Consider the following 16,268-nt stretch of genomic DNA (forward strand, 5'->3'; position numbering starts at 1 on the left):
CCCGAATGACGAGCTTCTTGCTTGCCGCGGCCCCACAACAAAACCACCAGAAGAAACTTGTTTGGGTCGCGGATTGGTCGAGTCAATACGGAGTTTCAGTTCAAAGCGGCCCATTGGTTGTTTTTAAGTGCAACCACCAGACATTCTGGCATAGTTCTGGTTTGGTCCCACACTCGTGGGCCGGGGTGGTCATAAGGCGCAGAGCCGCGCCAGCATTCCTCATGAGAAGCGCAGGCCGCGACCACCTCCACCCACCAGTTCGCTGGTGAGCAAGAGGTGCACAAATGGCGCTGTGATCCTTCGTAAATTACACCCCCCTTACTACCGCGCACGTCTGCGCACGCAGACGCCCCCCGTGTGGACAGCAAGCTTGTGGAGCGGCTGTCCACACCCCAACCCAATCAAGAATAAACCAAACCAACAACGACCAAAGAGGCTTAACTGCTGTTTTGTGCCAACCGCCCGGTTCATAGGCTGGAAGCCTAGTCTTCGCCTTCATCAAAATCATCACTCTCCTCCTCATGGTCGCCCTCGCTTCGTGTGACTGGCGCGGGGAGGGTCTGTCCGGAGGAAGGTTGTTCAGCGCACGACACACACGACACATGACACGACACACACGACACACGAAAAAGCCAGACCTGAAGGTTGGTGGTACCTTCTGGAAGGGGAGGAGGCATTCGTTCTTGTGTTCCCACAGGGCCACGCGCACCTCGCGCACGAGGAGCAGCTCCTTGGCGCTGCGACACTTGTAGGCCACCAGCTCGCTCACCCTTCGCTGGTACTCCACCAGCAGCGCCAGCAGCGCCTTCTTCAACTCGTCGCGCTTCTGCTCACAACAAATGGTCAGCCACGCCTCACACCGCCTCGAGAGCGAGTGCAAAGGGAAAAGGCACGTACGGCGATCTGCTCGGCCGAGAGGTGTCGCATTTCGTCGTCTTCCTCATTCTCTGGCTTCGCTTTCTTCTTCGCTTTTCCTTCGCTCTTCTTTGTTTTCGTCTTCTTGCTCTTCGTCTTGCGCCGAGCTCTCTCTTCATTGTCGTCATCGTCATCATCTTCGTCGTTGTCGTCGTCGCCTTCGTTCCACTCAATGGCGACGTCGTCTCGGTCGATCAGGTCCTCGTCCGCCTCCGCCGCAGCGTCATCGCGCTGATGGGGCCAGACCCCGTCGAGCTCGTCGACCACCGCGAAGCCTTCCATGATGTCCACGCTCGAGATGAGGTCAAAGTACTGCACGAGGGCCGCGTCGATCGAGCCCTTCATCGACGCGATGCCGTCGTAGAGCAGCTTGAGCGGGTGCTCCTCGCACTCGCGCAGCTTCTGCTGGAAGTGGAGCACCTCCTCCCGTCGCCGGATGACCTGCGAGCACTGCTTGCAGCACCGCACGCTTCCCTCGGTCGCCACTGGTCGTGGCCCACACCACACCACACTCGGTCAGTCGTGTGCGCACACAACACGCACGACACGCACATGCGTGGTGAAGGGGTCGAGTACGCGGAGCTGTTCGGTTGACGGTGGAGCGGGCGAGGCTGACGGCGTATTTACAGCATTCCTCGCACGCGGCGCGATCGCACAACTTACAGACGTACTTGTCGATCGACAAATACCCAAACGGCCGTCTGTCGTGTGTCGTGTGTCGTGTGTCGTGTGCGGTGGTGCGTGTCGTGTGCGTGTCGTGCGCATGTCAGAAGGGCGGTGCTGAAAATGAAGAGCGGCGTGGCAAAGGCGAGTACGCGCAAAAGGAGCATATGGTGTCGGCCGGCGCGTAGGCCCACTCGCTGATGGCGCTCGAGCTCCACTTGATCAGCGGAGACACCGAGCTGGTCACGGTGCCCAACGCGCTCTCTATCGCCTTCACCTGCAGTCATCACCACGGTCTTGTAAGAGCCCGCACAGTGTGCGTGTCGTGTGCGTGTCGTGTTGTGTGCGTGTCGTGCAGGTGGTGTACCTCGCCAGCGTCGGCCCGCTGCTGCATTCGCTCCTGCCGCTTCTTCCTGCGTTGCGCGGTGTCGTGCTGGTCCTTCGACAGCTGCCTGAGCTTCATCAGCGTCACGTCGTCGCGCATCCTCGCGAGCGACCTGATCTCGTTGCGCAGGCTCGCGTACCCCGTCGAGTGGTCCCTCACGTGCCCTGTGCGCGGCCAGCCCCGCGCATGCGCGAATGCCACGTCAGCCGACGAGCCCAGGCGGCATGATGGGGAGAGAGGGCACGCACCGAGGGTCTGCGGCTCCAGCCGCGCGCACCGCAGGCACAGGAGGTCCTCGACGGCGCCGTCGTGGGGCGGTGGCGGAGCTGCTGTGGCCTTGGGGTCCGACGACGGCGTCGTAGGCTGCTGTGGGCGCCGTCGCCTGTAGCGGCAGTGCCGGTAGCAGAAGTGATGCTTGCATCTGCATCGACAAGACGGCATCGGGCACGAGGGATGTTGTGAGTAGAGAGAGATGGAGAGATGGAGGTGGAGGGTGAGAGTTATGAGCGCACCTGGCGCATACGCGGTAGCCTTGCATCCAACCGAATTGGACGTGGCAGTTCGATTCAAAGCAGCCCAGAATCCTCTCCTCGCCATCCAGCAGTGATGAAGGCCTCACGAAAGATGTCTCTTCCTCCTCGTCCAGAAGGAAAGTGTCGCAATCGGATCCATGTCGTTCTGATTCCCTCCTTTGTCTGCTTGGATTGGACCTGCGTTGTTTGTGCTTGCTCGAGGGTCCTTCGGCTTGGGCACCATCACCACAACTTCCGATGAGGAGGTGCTCAGCCACGAACCCACCGATTTCGACGTGGACTCGTAGTAGCCGTTGATCGAGTCCCACGAGGGCACGTACGCCAGTTTCCCCACCCAGTCCATCGGTCGTCTCGCGTTCTGTATCCACAAGTTGCGAAGTCAAATGGAATAAAGTTTGATTTGCGATCTTTCCTTCTCTTTTTCTTTCCTTTTCGAATCTTCTTTTAAATTCAATTTGAAAGGGCCAACCAACAAGATGTCGAAGGCTGGAGGCTAGGAAGCAAATGATGAGGCCCCGCAGGATCAACGATCTTTGGTGATCTGTGTTGAGCCGCACATCGCCGCTTCCCCTCTTTGCCGCTTTCGCCCACATTTCCAGTCACTTTCTGATTTATATTCGGCCGCCCACATTTGTAAGTGTGCTACACGGCAAGCCGCAGCCGTGGTTGGAACACAACGATCGCGGTGGACCACCCTGGAACTTCAACACGTAGAAATGTCTGCTCTGCAACCTTTCACACAAGTTCTTTAGACTTGCACCTGTACACGTCTACAGCCACCCGACTGCAAGGTGCTTCGTCTCTACGTTTTACATGGCGCTCATCACCTCCTCCTCCTCACCACTTCAATCGTTTTTGCACACGTACCGTAATACAGACACAACCAGCTGGACAGTACCGGTAGAAGATGAGCAAGGTGAAGGCGAGGATTGCGGGAACGGTGGCGCTGGCCAGCTCGCTTCCCCTCTTCACGAACTCGCACAAGGCAGACATCTCCATATCGGAGCCCGAGTCCTTCCGTCATGGCGTCCACATCTCCTGCCACGAGGGCCAGATCACGGTATGCACTGCCTCTGCTGCGCTGCCGCTCTTCTGCTCTTCTACTGTCCATTGCGCCAGCTCTGGCTCAACGTTGGGCTCCATCCACTACTACGCAGGGCGTCCCCCAAGTGTGGAAGGAGGAGATTACCGAGTGGGGTCAGGGCACCCTGCCCAGTGGTGCCGCGGACGAGCTGGTGGCGCAGCAGCTCCCGAAGGTCATCCGGCCCACCACCGACGACCTGCGTCCCTACATGAAGAGGCGCGAGCCTGTGCGGCATACCAGTACTATCTCGAACATGCGCGCCATGATCAAGTTTCGACTTCCGCCTCAAGCAGAGGTTGTTGACTCTGAGGGTCGCGGGCCGAACAAGTCGAGCGATACCGGCTTGATCGACCGGGAGGCCCTGAAGGCCCTGGCCGCGGAGACCAATGTGATCAGGCTCATCAATGATGCGACCAGTACCCTGGACTTGTCGTCGTGCGGCATCGACGACCTCAAGGAGCAGTGGTTCGAGGTCAATCGCGGCGTGGCCCGCACGCTCAAGTCGGCCGACCTCGGGTTCAATCACTTTCAGTGGTTCCCGCTCCAGCTGCTGCGATTCAGTCAGTGCCTGTCGTCCCTCTGCCTCGACGGCAATCAGCTCAGCGAACTGCCGCCCCACATCGGTATTCTCCAACGTACGGCCACCACCTCGAGGCTCTTCGTGCCACTCAGTGCCCTCAGCGTTTTGACCTCACAACAGGACTGGTCGAACTGAGCGTGAACGGTAACATGCTCAAGACGTTGCCCCCGGCCATTGGGCATTGCACTTCGCTCGAGACGCTCTCCGTACGTTCCAGCTAATTTGAGTGTCACAGCTTCTGATCGCTACTTACACGTCCCGCACACAGTTGAAGAACAATCACATCAAGAAGCTGCCTCGCGAGTTGGGCCGGCTTAGCAAACTGGAGGAGCTCCACCTGAGCGGGAATGCACTCTCCACGCTTCCAGCGGGCATTGGTGGTTGCACGCAGCTGCAGGTACAGCTACTCCCTCCTGCTTCTCTTATGTTCTCTCGCACTCACTCGTCGGCGGCCGCGACTGCAGGTGCTCGACGCAAGCTGGTGCAGGTTGGAGAGGTTGCCCGAGGAGATGGCGCACGTTACGTCGCTCATTGAACTCAATCTGGCTCACAACAACCTGACGGCCCTGCCCTCCGCCATTGGGCTTATGACCCGCCTCGTACGCTTCTGTGTTTTGTGAGCCCTTCTTCGCGCAATCATGCAGACCTTCGCCTGACTTCCGTTCTGTCGCGCGCGATACAGATCGATCTGGACATCTCAGACAATTGCTTGGAAGACCTGCCGGTGTCGATGGGCCTCATGAACTTCAAGGTCCACTCCACACCACCCACTCACACCTTTCCATCGTGCCCTCATCTCACACTCAGTGTCGGTGTGCGGTGGGTGGTGTGTGTTGTACAGAACTTTGCGTGTGATAACAATCCGCTCAGCGATCAGGGTCTAGTTGGGACGCTCAAACTGACCGTGCACCATGTGCTGAGCTACCTGGAGAGGCGGATGTACGCCCACATCCCGATGGACGACCACGAGGACTACATCGTCGTGCTGCGCGAGAGCCGTCCGCCCGTCTCGCCCATCTGCTGTCCGCCGCTGCCCTCGACCCCGTTCCAGTTCACCGTCTCGGGCCACGTTGCCGTCGCCGCACAGCCCATCCCGTCCGCATCAGCAGGCAACGGTAGGTGCAAGCCGACCGCTCATGGTGCTCTCCCGCCGCTGCCGCAGAGTAACGAGCCGAAGCTGGAGAAGAAGCAGCAGAAGAAGGAAAAGCAGAAGGCGACGAGGCTCGACGAGGCCAAGGCCCGAAAGACGAAGAAGGGGAACGACTCAGACGGTTCTTCATCGTCATCGACGGCCTCTTCGCCCGGTCTCGAGAGCGACAATGCGGCGGTGAGACAGCAGACGATCGTAGTCAAGGCTGACGCACGCGACACTGACCACAAACGCGAATGCGAGGACGAGGACGAGCTCGTTCTCCTCAAGCTGAATAAGCTCAAGTCGCTCTCGCGCTCGTTGGTCAACGTGATGCTCGAGATCGGTACGCCTCTGACAATCAATTTTTCCATACCCGTGGTGCGACGAGCTCACTCGGGCCACACCATACCTCTTCTGGGCACAGTCGAAGACATCCAAGTGGAGCTGACCGAATTGACAACTCTCGAGGAGGCGGTCGACCTGGCCAAGACTATCCGCTCGCTGAAAGATGTACCGCACACGACACGACACGACACGACACGACACGTGCTTGTGGTGGCTCGAAGCTCACACAACCCGGGTCGACAGGAAATGGTGGCGATTCGGTCTCGCGAGGAGGTGTACGCGGTGAGCGAGAGCTTGAAGCCAACACCGCCCTGCCACGACGGCGTAGATCGTCTGTCCTTGATCAAGTGCACCGTCTCCACCGGTACCCCCCCTTCGTTTCCCTTCGTGTTCGCCACTTGGCCCGCACTGCTGTTTGTTCTCACGCCCTTGCCTCGCGCGCTCACGCCAGCCCTGGACAACATCGCGATCACGATCCGGGCCTTGGGGAGCGCCATTGAAGTTACGCCGGACTTTGACTCCCTGTTCGTCTTCACGCGGCACCTCAGATCCCTCTACGAGCACCTGAACTATGAAGACGACGATGAAGGCGATGCTTCTTCGGCAACGTCGTCATCGTCATCTTCTTCCTCCTCGAGTCCGTAAGTGCCACTTTTGATAAAATTCTCTGCCACGTCGCAAGACCCGTACATTCGACGCAAGCTGCAGCTTCAAGCTGGCGGGCACTCCCTTTTTAACCGAACTTTTTCTTCGATTTAATGTACATATATAATAATAATAAATCAATAAATCCAAATAATCAAAGCGTGGTTGAAGGGTTTTTGAACGTGGGTGAGAGAGCCACGAATTTCTTTTAAAAAAGAAATTAAGGAAGTCCGGTCTTTTAAACAATAATTGGAGAGGGCGTTATGTGGGAAGCTGGTGCAGAAATTGAGGAGGAGCCCCAGACGCCACAGCCCATAGCGGCAAGACTTGACTGGCCCAAGGCCAGGTCGGGGCAGGCCATGACCTACGCGCCCTCGTCCGGCCTGATCTTCCTCTTTGGCGGTTCCCTCCCTCTCCCCAGCTTATTTTTTTAAAATAGATTTCTTCTCTTTCTTCATCTTATGTATTTATTTATTTATTTATTTATTATGAATAACCAGGGTACGACCAGTTCTACATGAACGACCTGTGGACGTTGTCGCTGGGCAGGACCGACTTTCCCTCCCTCACCGACATCACCATCAAGGTACACCGCGTCGTGTGTGTCTGTTTGTGTGTGTGTGGCTGTGAACGCACACACGTGTGGTGGGCGCCAGTACTGAAGTGTGGGCGCGCAGGCCGTGAAGAAGCAGCACGGCGCCAAGACCGACGAACTGCCCATACCCGAGGACCTCAAGCATCGCCTCCGTTACGGTGCACACACCGCCACGCGACACGCAGCCATAGCACACAGCACACACGCAACACGCCGAAATTGCTGACTGAGTGTGCGATGATCAGCCGACATCGGAAAACAGATGGAGTGGCGCGAAGAATGCTTGGGGGCAGCTCACGCCACGCAGAACCCCTCGCTCCCTCTTCGGACGACAGCGGGCATCTGCGTGGTGGACCGCGCGCTGTACATGTTTGGCGGGAGTCAGGGCAGCCCCGACAACAGCGACATCTACAAATACGACCTCGGTACGTTCCCCCCGTACACGTCGTGTTCCACCACAACACAATGACACGCAGCGCAGCGCAGCGCAGCACAACAAAACGCGATGCAACACAATGTGTACGATGAGGTTAAGGAATTTGGGTCCATCTGGATAGGCGAGGGAGCCGCGCGTCAATGGTCGAAGCTGGAGGTTAGCGGTGCCACGCCCAAGCCCTCCAATTACTCCAAACTGGCCGTCTGGGGCACCCACATTGTATGTACGCCGCCGTGTTGTGATCGGTCACGTGAAGGGAGAGTTACCTGACATTTTTCTGCGCACGTGTGCGTGTGCGGCTGGTTGTGTGTGCGTGTGCGGTGGCGCGTACGTGTGTTGCCAGGTGGCGATCAACGACGAGAACATGAAGGACACCCCACAAGACACTGATTCCTTCCACATCTTTGATACGAGTACACCCCCCCCTGGTCACCCCTTTTGGGCCCCCGTGTTCGTGCACAATGCTCACAACTAACACAACACTGCCCCGTCCAGCCACCGCAGAATGGCGGGGTTACAAATGCTCGGCCGCGCTACAGGCCTTCGAGAATGTGTCCGTTGGTGTGTGTGTGACCAACACCCCCCCCCACACGACTCTCGGCTTTCCAAATGATGAAGCACCTGAGACTTCATTGCGCTCATCACACCACATCAGGCATTGCGTTCGGCCACCTCTGCTTTGTGAGCCCCGATGCCACGAAGCTGTTCTACATGGCCCTGGACGACCTGGCCGCGACGACGGAGAGGCCTGCGGGGAGCGAGCGGCTCGAGTGGAAGGCGCTGGACCTCGAGCGGGGAGACCCGGCCATGAACCCTACCGTCACCTGCTGGGCGGGGCCATATCTGTTCGGCGCGTCGGACGACCGCCTTGGCGTGCTGGTCATCGATCTCGCCAAGGGTACTGTGACTCGCACCTGTCTGCGCTCCACTTCTCTCCCGCTCGCTCACGCCTGTGCGCCGTATGCGGTGGTGCGAGTGCGGTGCGTGTGTATTTTGTGCGTGTGCGTGTGCGTGTGCGTGTGCGTGTGCGTGTGCGTGTGCGTGTGCGTGTGCGTGTGCGTGCAGGTAGTGGCAGGTGGCAGCCGATAACGCTGGTGGGAGAACCGCTGAAGATCGCCGACTCGGGGGCTACGATGTGCGGCTCGCCCTCGCGCCTGGTCGTGTTCGGTTCGGCGGCACACTTTGCCCTCCTTCAACACAATGCTCGTATTTGTCATGACCCGCCATCTCACTCGTGTCCCTCCCACAGGCGGCTACAGCGCCAATACCGGTTACTCGCAAGCGACGACTGTACTCGATGGTGCGCCTTCATCTCGCCTGTGTGACTGGCACATGCGCTTGACTTACGCCGCCGTGCCCGATTTGTGAACTACAGTGACCGACCTGGAGGTAGCCCAGGTCATCAACCTGTGAGTGGCCGGTCTTGATGGACGTAACGCACAATAGTGACGTAAAAAGAGTATATTCTATTTTAAATATGTTAATTATTAGCCCATAATTAACTGTTTACATTTAAGGTGGCTGTCAGACGCTGGTTGGCGTGTAACACCTTTTTTGTCCATAATGACCGTTACGAGAAAACGAATTTTTTAAGAGCCCATCATCTTGTTCAACACAGCCATCTCGACTAAGGTACGTGTTCACGTTTCTGAGCATACGGTGGTGGTGGTGGTGGGGGGGGAACGGTGCTTCTCATCACTATTTTTCTACAGAGAAGGCAAGAAGATCAGAGTAGCGGTTATAGAAGAAGATGGCGAGCAAGGGAAGAGTCATGTCGGATGCGGAGAAGCTGTACCAGATGCTACAGCCGGGACCCAAGTTTCTCATCTCGCGTCCGCGCCAGCTCGTCCGACACGGCGAGCTCATGTACTTCAGCGTCAACACCCTGAGCAAGAAGCCGCGCTACTTCTGGCTCTTCACCGACTGCCTACTCGTCACCAAGCGCACAAGCGCTCAGAAGTTTCAGCTTCAGGTCGTCATCCACTTCAGCTCCGGCATGAAGGTCGTCACCATGCCCGACAGTCCCGTCCACGAGTTCCGCCTTCTGTGCCCTGAGAAGGTACTACCCCTGTTGCCCTTTCGTTGTCATCGCTCCAGAACACGATTGCTCACACGCATCGTGTCGTGCGTGTCGTGTCGTGCGTGTCGTGTCGTGTCATGCGTGTCATGCGACGAACAGGGAACGCTGGCTAAGGCCAAGCAGCGTCGGGTGGTGATGTGGGGCAAGAACCGGGAGCACAAGGAGGTGTGGCTCACGGATCTCAAGCACTGCCTGTGGAAGTCGACCGGCATGGTCGGACCCGACCCGGCGAGCCCCCAGGCTGCTCACGCTGGTGGCGCCTACAGCACCAAGAACGATGACGAGGAGGTGAGGCACATGATGAAGGAGGTCTCGCTCCGCGATCAACGGCCGAGCGACCCGCAGCAGCGTCAGTACGATCAGCCGAGAGGTGTCCAGCAGGGAGGCGGTGGTCGCGGCGCCGGCGGGTCGCCCGCCAGGCAGCAGCAGCAACGGGCGGACTACGGCGACGAGGAGTACGAGCAGTACTCGGACGACGGCGAACCAGAAGGGGACGAGCACTGGAGCGACACAGGCGCCAAGAGGTACGCACCGCCCACGTGTTCACTCAAAGCGGCGCTACAACATGTTCCCACTCACGCCTGGCCTCCGCAGTGATACTCTCATCTCATTCGATGATGATTTCCCGCTGGCGCCAACGGAGGGGCAGCAGCACCACTATTCTCACCCGCAGCAGAGAGAGGCCGGTTATTCGGCCCAGGTCCCACCTGGTAGGGTTCACCCCCCGCCTGCTCCTCTTCGACTTCATGATTACAGCTGTTTGCTCGATAATCCGACCGCCTGGTACGTAATGGTGATGTTGCAGGAGTTGCTCTGGCCCCGATTGGCGGATACCCCCAGCAGCAAGGGGCCGGGCAGCAGTACGCCGCTCAGGGCCACTATGCGAGCCACTACCAACAGCCACAGTACGATGCCTACTATGGCGCCTACGCTGGGGCACCCGGGGGCGGCTACGCCCAGCCCCAGCAACAGCAGCCACAGCAGTCCTACGCCGGCCAGCACGGGGCGCCGATGGCGGGTGCAGACGGTGGTGCCTACTACAACCAGGTCTACGGCAATATGCAGTCGCTCTACTCCCAGGTGCCCAGCTATGACCAGACCCCGACCCCCGTGGCACTGCCCGTCGTCGATGTCGGGGTCGCGGCCGGAGCCGGCTCGGCGGCGCCTGCCGGCTCTACCACCCCCGGCAGCGCGGCGGCTGACGACTTTGCCAGGAACGAGTTGATGGAAGCCACCAAGGTGGTGGAGGAGCTTGCCCTGGATCTGGCCGTCGCCCGTAACGCCGCCGAAGAACATATCGCCACCGCCGCTCCCGCCTTCATCGACGTGTCCGACTCCGTGTTCGATACCACCCAGGTACTCCTCTCGTGTTTTTACCGAAGCTTCACTCGATACGACTGACTCGGCTCGTGACTGGTCGGCGGTAACGTGCAGTTCATTGCGAGGGCCTGCACAGTGCTGCTCAGCGCGGCGAGTCGCGCTCAGTTGGAGCGAGGCTACACGGGTCGGATACGGCCTACCATGCGGACCCGAAGTGGGCCGAGGGCCTGGTGTCGGCTGCGCGGTTCGTGGTGGCCTCGATCGGGCACCTGGTCAGCACCAGCAAGCAGTACGTGGCGTGGGAGGGCGGAATCGGCAACGAGCCGCTCGCCGCCAGCGCCGGAAGCGTCAACGTCTCCACCGCGCAGCTGCTCGCCGCCTTCCGCGCCCGATACCAAAAAGGTACCATCTCTCTTACCACCACCTTTCACAAGCCGACTGCGTGCAACTACGACTCACACCCCCGACCGCACACGCACGACACGCACACATAGGGAATGACCTTGGCCTGGAGGAGGCGGTGAAGAGCATCACTTCGGCCACGCAGAAGTTGGTGGAGGACGCCAAGGCGGCGACCCCGACGGGCGGGGCGGTGGCTGCGGCACCGCCGGCGGTCGACCCCACCTCGAAGTACAGTCTCACCCAGCGCCAGGTGATGGAGATCGAGGCCCAGGCCCGCATCCTCAAGCTAGAGAAGGAGGCTCAGGCCGCGCGGCTCGAGCTCAATCGGCTCAGGAAGGCCGAGTACGCCGGCAGCCAGAAGTGAAGCGACGATATATAAGCCGATTAACGTGCAATATGTTGCCTTTATATGCTTGCTTATACTGTTTGCTTCTATTGTTCGTTGATTGGAGGGAAGGGGTGGACCGTTTGAAGAACTTCACAAGAGTGCAAGTGTGAAGCCGATCGCTGCTCCCTGGACTGCCACAGCATAGCTGGAGGGCGTGGTACCAGGGGCGCCCACAAGAAATAAGTCTAATCTTGAGTTGTGAGGCACATGGGAGGCCTCACTACCAGAGATTAAGCTGATAAGAACAGATACTTCAGATGATCTTAGCCACTGGGGCCGAGAAGATATCTTTCCTCATAGTAAGGACCTCTATTTATATCAATCCTCCAAGTGTGCATAATGAAGAACTGAAAAGTTAGGTCTTTGTCCCAAGCTCGTCTCTTCGACCGAACAGACGGAAGAAGCCACCTTAACGCAGCTTCTTCGAAAATCCCAGAATTGGCTCTCTTGGGCTTTCTGTGAAGACAAAAAATAAAATAAAATTAAAAACAGATAGCGCGCCAAAAAGGGGCACAAAACGCGAGATTGGTGGGCGAGGCGATCTCTCCAATTCGTACAGAGATGAGCCAGACGCCGAGCCCGCCGGGAGGGGGCAAGAGGAAATTGAAACGGAGTGGCGGCAAGAATCGAAGACGGCATACGTTGGCCTCTGCAGGTCCGCTCTTCCCCACTTCCAGCAGCAGCAGTTCATCATCTCCATCTCCATCTTCTCCTGCTGCATCCATCGATGGGGATGCGGAGAACATTCGAGTCGTTTGTCGATTTCGACCCCCATCCGACCAGGAGCTGTCTCAAGGTGTGCCACTTTCTTGCCCACCCACCACCGCTTCTTGGAATCCCGGTGCCATAACACATCTCTACGTCATCTTGCAGGAGGCGCACACTGTGTGAGCGTTGGCGGCGACGGACAGACGGTGACCTACGAGGTTTGTCGTCCTCTCACTTTGCCTATTCTCTTCTTCATGAAGGAGCTGCTCCTCACATCGTGTGCACCTTCGTGTGTGCCTGTGGCCTTCTCAAGTCCGAAAGCGGGAAGACCCAGAACTTCACCTTCAACCGAGCGTTCGGCGAGTACGCGCTCCAAGAAGAGGTCTACGAGTACGCCGCACAGCCCATGGTGGAAGGTATGCGCCTCTCTCTCTCTCTCTCTCTTTCTCTTTCTCTCTGGGTCCATCTTTTTCGTAGTTGTTGATCTTCCCAACTGTGCTCTGCAGATGTGTTGAACGGGTTCAGCGCTGCCATCATTGCCTACGGCCAAACGGGTGCGGGGAAAACATACACAATGCAGGTACCTGGCGTTCTGCTTTCTCTTCAGTAGCTGTTTCACACCAAGTGCGATTGTGTGATGCGTGTGTGTCGTGTGTGTCGTGTGTGTCGTGTGTGTCGTGTGTGTCGTGTGTGTCGTGTGTGTCGTGTGTGTCGTGTGTGTCGTGTGTGTCGTGTGTGTCGTGTGACGTCATCATTGAATGGCAACGAAAGGGCCCGGGTTTTGATGATCCCAAGCTGCACGAGCTGGGCTACGATGAGGGAATGAAGGGCATCATCCCGCGGGTCATGGAGGAGATCTTCTTTCAGGTGGCCCAGGCCCCGCCGCACATACAAATCGACGTCTGCGCCTCCTACCTCGAGATCTACATGGAAAAGACACGGGACTTGCTCGGTACGTCCCACTATGTCCCCCTATATATATATATATATATATAAATGTACATAATAGTGCCGCAATATATGCTGAATATGAATATATAGTTTTGTGCATATGTATTGGCACTCACGATATAATGGTGTGATGTATTCAACGAGGGCAGCTCCGCACAGGCAGCTGGAGATATTGGACCAGCCCGGTGGCGGCGTGATTGTGACGGGCGCCGAGGTGCTGACGATGCTGTCGAGCAACGAGATCATCGCGACCATGCAGCGCGGCGCGCGCAACCGCATGGTGGCCTCGACCAAGTCGAACGACGAGAGCTCGCGCGGACACGCCATATTCCTCATCACCGTCACCAAGCACGACGCCGTCAACCAGCTCACCCAGAAGGCACAGCTGTACCTCGTCGACCTGGCCGGCTCCGAAAAGGCCGACAAGACCGGTACGCACACCCAACATAGTTGCGCGTGTGCGACGTGTGCGGTGGTGCGTGGCGTGTGTCGTGTGCGGGAACGCAACACTTGCGCGGCTCACTCGCTAATCAATCAATCAATCAATCAATCGCGCCCAGGTGCTGAGGGCCTGCGTCTGGACGAGGCCAAGAAGATCAATCAGTCGCTGCTGGCGCTCGGTAACGTCATCTCGGCGCTGAGTTCGGGCGACAAGCGACACGTGCCCTACCGAAACAGCAAGCTCACGCGGCTGCTCAAGAACAGGTGCCACAACACACAACACACCACACACACACACACACACACAACTGAATCACGAGATTTGCGCGCTGACTTGGAGCACCGTTCATTGTTCTGAATGAATGCAGTTTGGGTGGCAACGCGCGGACGACGCTCATCGTCAACTGCTCGCCGAACAGCGTAAACGCCCTCGAGACCCTCTCCACCCTTCGCTTCGGCGACCGGTACGTAGGGCTGCGTTCGTCGTCGTTGTGGCATTTTTCACCGAATATTGACCATAACTTTTGTTTGCATTTCAATACTCTCCAGGGCGAGCCGGATCAAGAACAAGCCGGTGGTCAACCAGCACCGCTCGGTGGAGGTGCTGGAGGCTCTGCTCAAAGAGTCGGAGCGGAAGAACGAAGAGCAGGTGCGCCACCGCCACCTCCAAGACACCTTTAAGGTGTCGAATTCTTTAAGGTGTCGCAGTGTCACTTGCGACTCACACACACGCACACACTCTCGCTCTCGTGTCCTGCGTGCCCCCAGGCCCGATTCATTCAGTACTTGCAGGCCGAGCTGGAGCGGCTGAGCAACAACAACAACAACAGCGCGTCGGGCTCTGCGGCAGATCACCCGGCCGGCGACCGAGGCCAGTCGCAGGAGCAGCCCGCCGTGTTGAGGGGCGGGGGCAAGGGCAAGGGCAAAGAGAAGCTGCACGACGAGTGCGACGGCCTGCTCTACGTCGACGCAGACAAGGAGAACCGGGTGCCCACCACCACCACCCCTGTCGGGCCGCCGCCGCCAGCGAGCTACGACAGCGCCCACCACCAGGCGGAGGGGGAGGAGTCAGCGCGCAAGGAGCAGCACGACGAGCGGGTGGCCCAGATCACGCCGCTGACGAGGCGGCCGGTCATTCATGGGAATGTGAACCACCGACACCGGCAGGAGATGCTGCACTACGTGTGCCCGCTCACGCGCGGCATCTTCAAGGACCCGGTGTTCTGCGCCGACGGACACACCTACGAACGGCAGGCCATCAAGCTCTACCTAAAGGGGTACCACCGATCGCCGCTCACAGGTATGCTTTGTATGCCGTGTGTCGTTGGTCGTGTCGTTGGTCGTGTGTCGTTGGTCGTGTCGTGCCGTTGGTCGTGTCGTGTCGTGTCGTGTCGTGTCGTGTCGTGTCGTGTCGTGTCGTGTCGTGTCGTGTCGTGTGTCGTGTCGTGTCGTGTGCCACATGAGTAACACACAATGTGCACTTGCAGGTCAGCGATTGGACCACAAGAAGCTCACGCCCAACTACCACCTGCGGAAGCTGCTGGCGGCAAAGCGGGACTGCGACCCGGTCTTCTCGACGGTCAACTTCTTCGCGGTGCTGCCCTACGAGCTGCTGTGCCTCATCTTCAGCCAGCTCGATGCCGTGTCCCTTGGCCGAAGCATGATGGTCCGTTCCTTCTCCCACCAATGATAGATTTGTCTTGCGATCTGTCTGACACGCACACGCACACGCACCACCGCACACGCACCACCGCACACGCACATGGTTGCAGGTATGTCGCATGTTCGAGGAAGTGCTCCGAGACGATGTGTTCTGGCGACAGATGTTGGTGCGCGACGCGCCGGACAAGGAGGCCAACAAGAACGATCCACGACCACGCGAGCGCTACGTCAAGCTCTTCCTCGACCGCCGCGCCGCGCTCCGGCAGGCCAAACGCCTGACCACCGCCGCCGTTTTGCCGCTGGGCCACACCGGTGCCCTCACCCTCTTTCGCACATGATAGGCCTGTACAATAAGATTTCGGAGACTTTTTAGCCACTCGGCGCTTTGCAAAAATCTCCTCGGAGTTGTTTTCTCTTTCACCGAAGCTTCGTTTTTGGTCCCAAATGGAGCAGAGCAGGGTACAGTCTGCAGAAGAGATGGAGCGGCCACGGTGCAGTGCGGCGGGGTGCGGCAACTTTGCTGCGGGCTTCTGGGGTGATGAAGGTGACGGTGGGTTGTGCAAGGCGTGCCGTAGGGGCGAGGGACCGGACTCAGCCAAGCGCAAGCGCGAGGCCGAGCTGGAGCGGGCGGCCGAGGCCGAGGCGGCGCGGAAGAAGCGGGCGAAGCTGCGGGACTACCGCGAGGCCCAGGCGCCTTGCGTGGGGTGCGGCGGCCGCGAGATGCTGAGCGTCGAGGCCCGGTCGGGCCAGTGGAACCGCTACACGCTGCCGTCGGGCGAGGAGCGGGAGGGCTGCCTCCCGCAGCTGCCCGGCATCGCGGACGAGGTGGTGGGCGTGGTGATGAAGCTCTGCGTGGACTGCGGCACTATCGTCGGCTTCGACTCAGCAGCGCTCAAGGCCGCCATCGCCCGAGCCGAGGTCATCGAGGAGTAGCTAGTGCGCGTGGAAGGGAAAGATAACTGGTTGTGCTTCATCATAGCACCAATCTCCATTTCATGTAGAA

At 58.7% G+C, this 16,268-nt stretch overlaps 6 protein-coding genes across 6 annotated transcripts; 5 read left to right on the forward strand and 1 right to left on the reverse strand.

Moving 5' to 3' along the window:
* Nucleotides 1-482: 482 nt before the first annotated feature.
* ACA1_054970 (uncharacterized protein) lies at nucleotides 483-2,837 on the reverse strand (the record flags this gene model as incomplete). Its single annotated transcript, XM_004344104.1, has 8 exons — nucleotides 483-560; nucleotides 656-826; nucleotides 898-1,400; nucleotides 1,492-1,616; nucleotides 1,731-1,855; nucleotides 1,946-2,127; nucleotides 2,212-2,384; nucleotides 2,476-2,837. Coding segments are annotated over 8 exons (1,719 nt in total), but the record flags the coding sequence as incomplete, so codon positions are not given.
* A 566-nt stretch (nucleotides 2,838-3,403) lies between these two features.
* ACA1_054980 (leucine rich repeat domain containing protein) lies at nucleotides 3,404-6,282 on the forward strand (the record flags this gene model as incomplete). The annotated part of the gene is made up of 10 exons (XM_004344105.1): nucleotides 3,404-3,556; nucleotides 3,654-4,215; nucleotides 4,281-4,366; nucleotides 4,429-4,557; nucleotides 4,625-4,759; nucleotides 4,843-4,911; nucleotides 5,002-5,635; nucleotides 5,717-5,802; nucleotides 5,881-6,001; nucleotides 6,089-6,282. 10 exons carry the CDS (start codon nucleotides 3,404-3,406, stop codon nucleotides 6,280-6,282), a joined length of 2,169 nt encoding a protein of 722 aa, XP_004344155.1.
* Nucleotides 6,283-6,641: 359 nt separating this feature from the next.
* ACA1_054990 (uncharacterized protein) lies at nucleotides 6,642-8,726 on the forward strand (the record flags this gene model as incomplete). Its single annotated transcript, XM_004344106.1, has 11 exons — nucleotides 6,642-6,684; nucleotides 6,783-6,868; nucleotides 6,960-7,035; nucleotides 7,123-7,302; nucleotides 7,435-7,532; nucleotides 7,657-7,726; nucleotides 7,818-7,874; nucleotides 7,969-8,211; nucleotides 8,379-8,480; nucleotides 8,563-8,613; nucleotides 8,689-8,726. 11 exons carry the CDS (start codon nucleotides 6,642-6,644, stop codon nucleotides 8,724-8,726), a joined length of 1,044 nt encoding a protein of 347 aa, XP_004344156.1.
* Nucleotides 8,727-9,063: 337 nt separating this feature from the next.
* On the forward strand, nucleotides 9,064-11,479 carry ACA1_055000 (I/LWEQ domain containing protein; the record flags this gene model as incomplete). The annotated part of the gene is made up of 6 exons (XM_004344107.1): nucleotides 9,064-9,372; nucleotides 9,493-9,917; nucleotides 9,988-10,103; nucleotides 10,199-10,749; nucleotides 10,839-11,115; nucleotides 11,208-11,479. The coding sequence occupies 6 exons, from the start codon at nucleotides 9,064-9,066 to the stop codon at nucleotides 11,477-11,479; spliced, it is 1,950 nt and encodes a 649-aa protein (XP_004344157.1).
* Nucleotides 11,480-12,236: 757 nt separating this feature from the next.
* On the forward strand, nucleotides 12,237-15,603 carry ACA1_055010 (kinesin motor domain containing protein; the record flags this gene model as incomplete). The annotated part of the gene is made up of 11 exons (XM_004344108.1): nucleotides 12,237-12,299; nucleotides 12,525-12,627; nucleotides 12,718-12,791; nucleotides 12,983-13,163; nucleotides 13,312-13,593; nucleotides 13,723-13,867; nucleotides 13,972-14,067; nucleotides 14,153-14,252; nucleotides 14,372-14,903; nucleotides 15,091-15,269; nucleotides 15,376-15,603. The coding sequence occupies 11 exons, from the start codon at nucleotides 12,237-12,239 to the stop codon at nucleotides 15,601-15,603; spliced, it is 1,983 nt and encodes a 660-aa protein (XP_004344158.1).
* Nucleotides 15,604-15,742: 139 nt separating this feature from the next.
* Nucleotides 15,743-16,198, forward strand: ACA1_055020 (uncharacterized protein; the record flags this gene model as incomplete). The annotated part of the gene is made up of 1 exon (XM_004344109.1): nucleotides 15,743-16,198. One exon carries the CDS (start codon nucleotides 15,743-15,745, stop codon nucleotides 16,196-16,198), a length of 456 nt encoding a protein of 151 aa, XP_004344159.1.
* Between the last annotated feature and the right edge of the window lie 70 nt (nucleotides 16,199-16,268).

The sequence above is a fragment of the Acanthamoeba castellanii genome (genome assembly GCF_000313135.1).
Source record: "Acanthamoeba castellanii str. Neff unplaced genomic scaffold scf7180000084594, whole genome shotgun sequence".
Classification (NCBI taxonomy): Eukaryota; Discosea; order Longamoebia; family Acanthamoebidae; genus Acanthamoeba; species Acanthamoeba castellanii.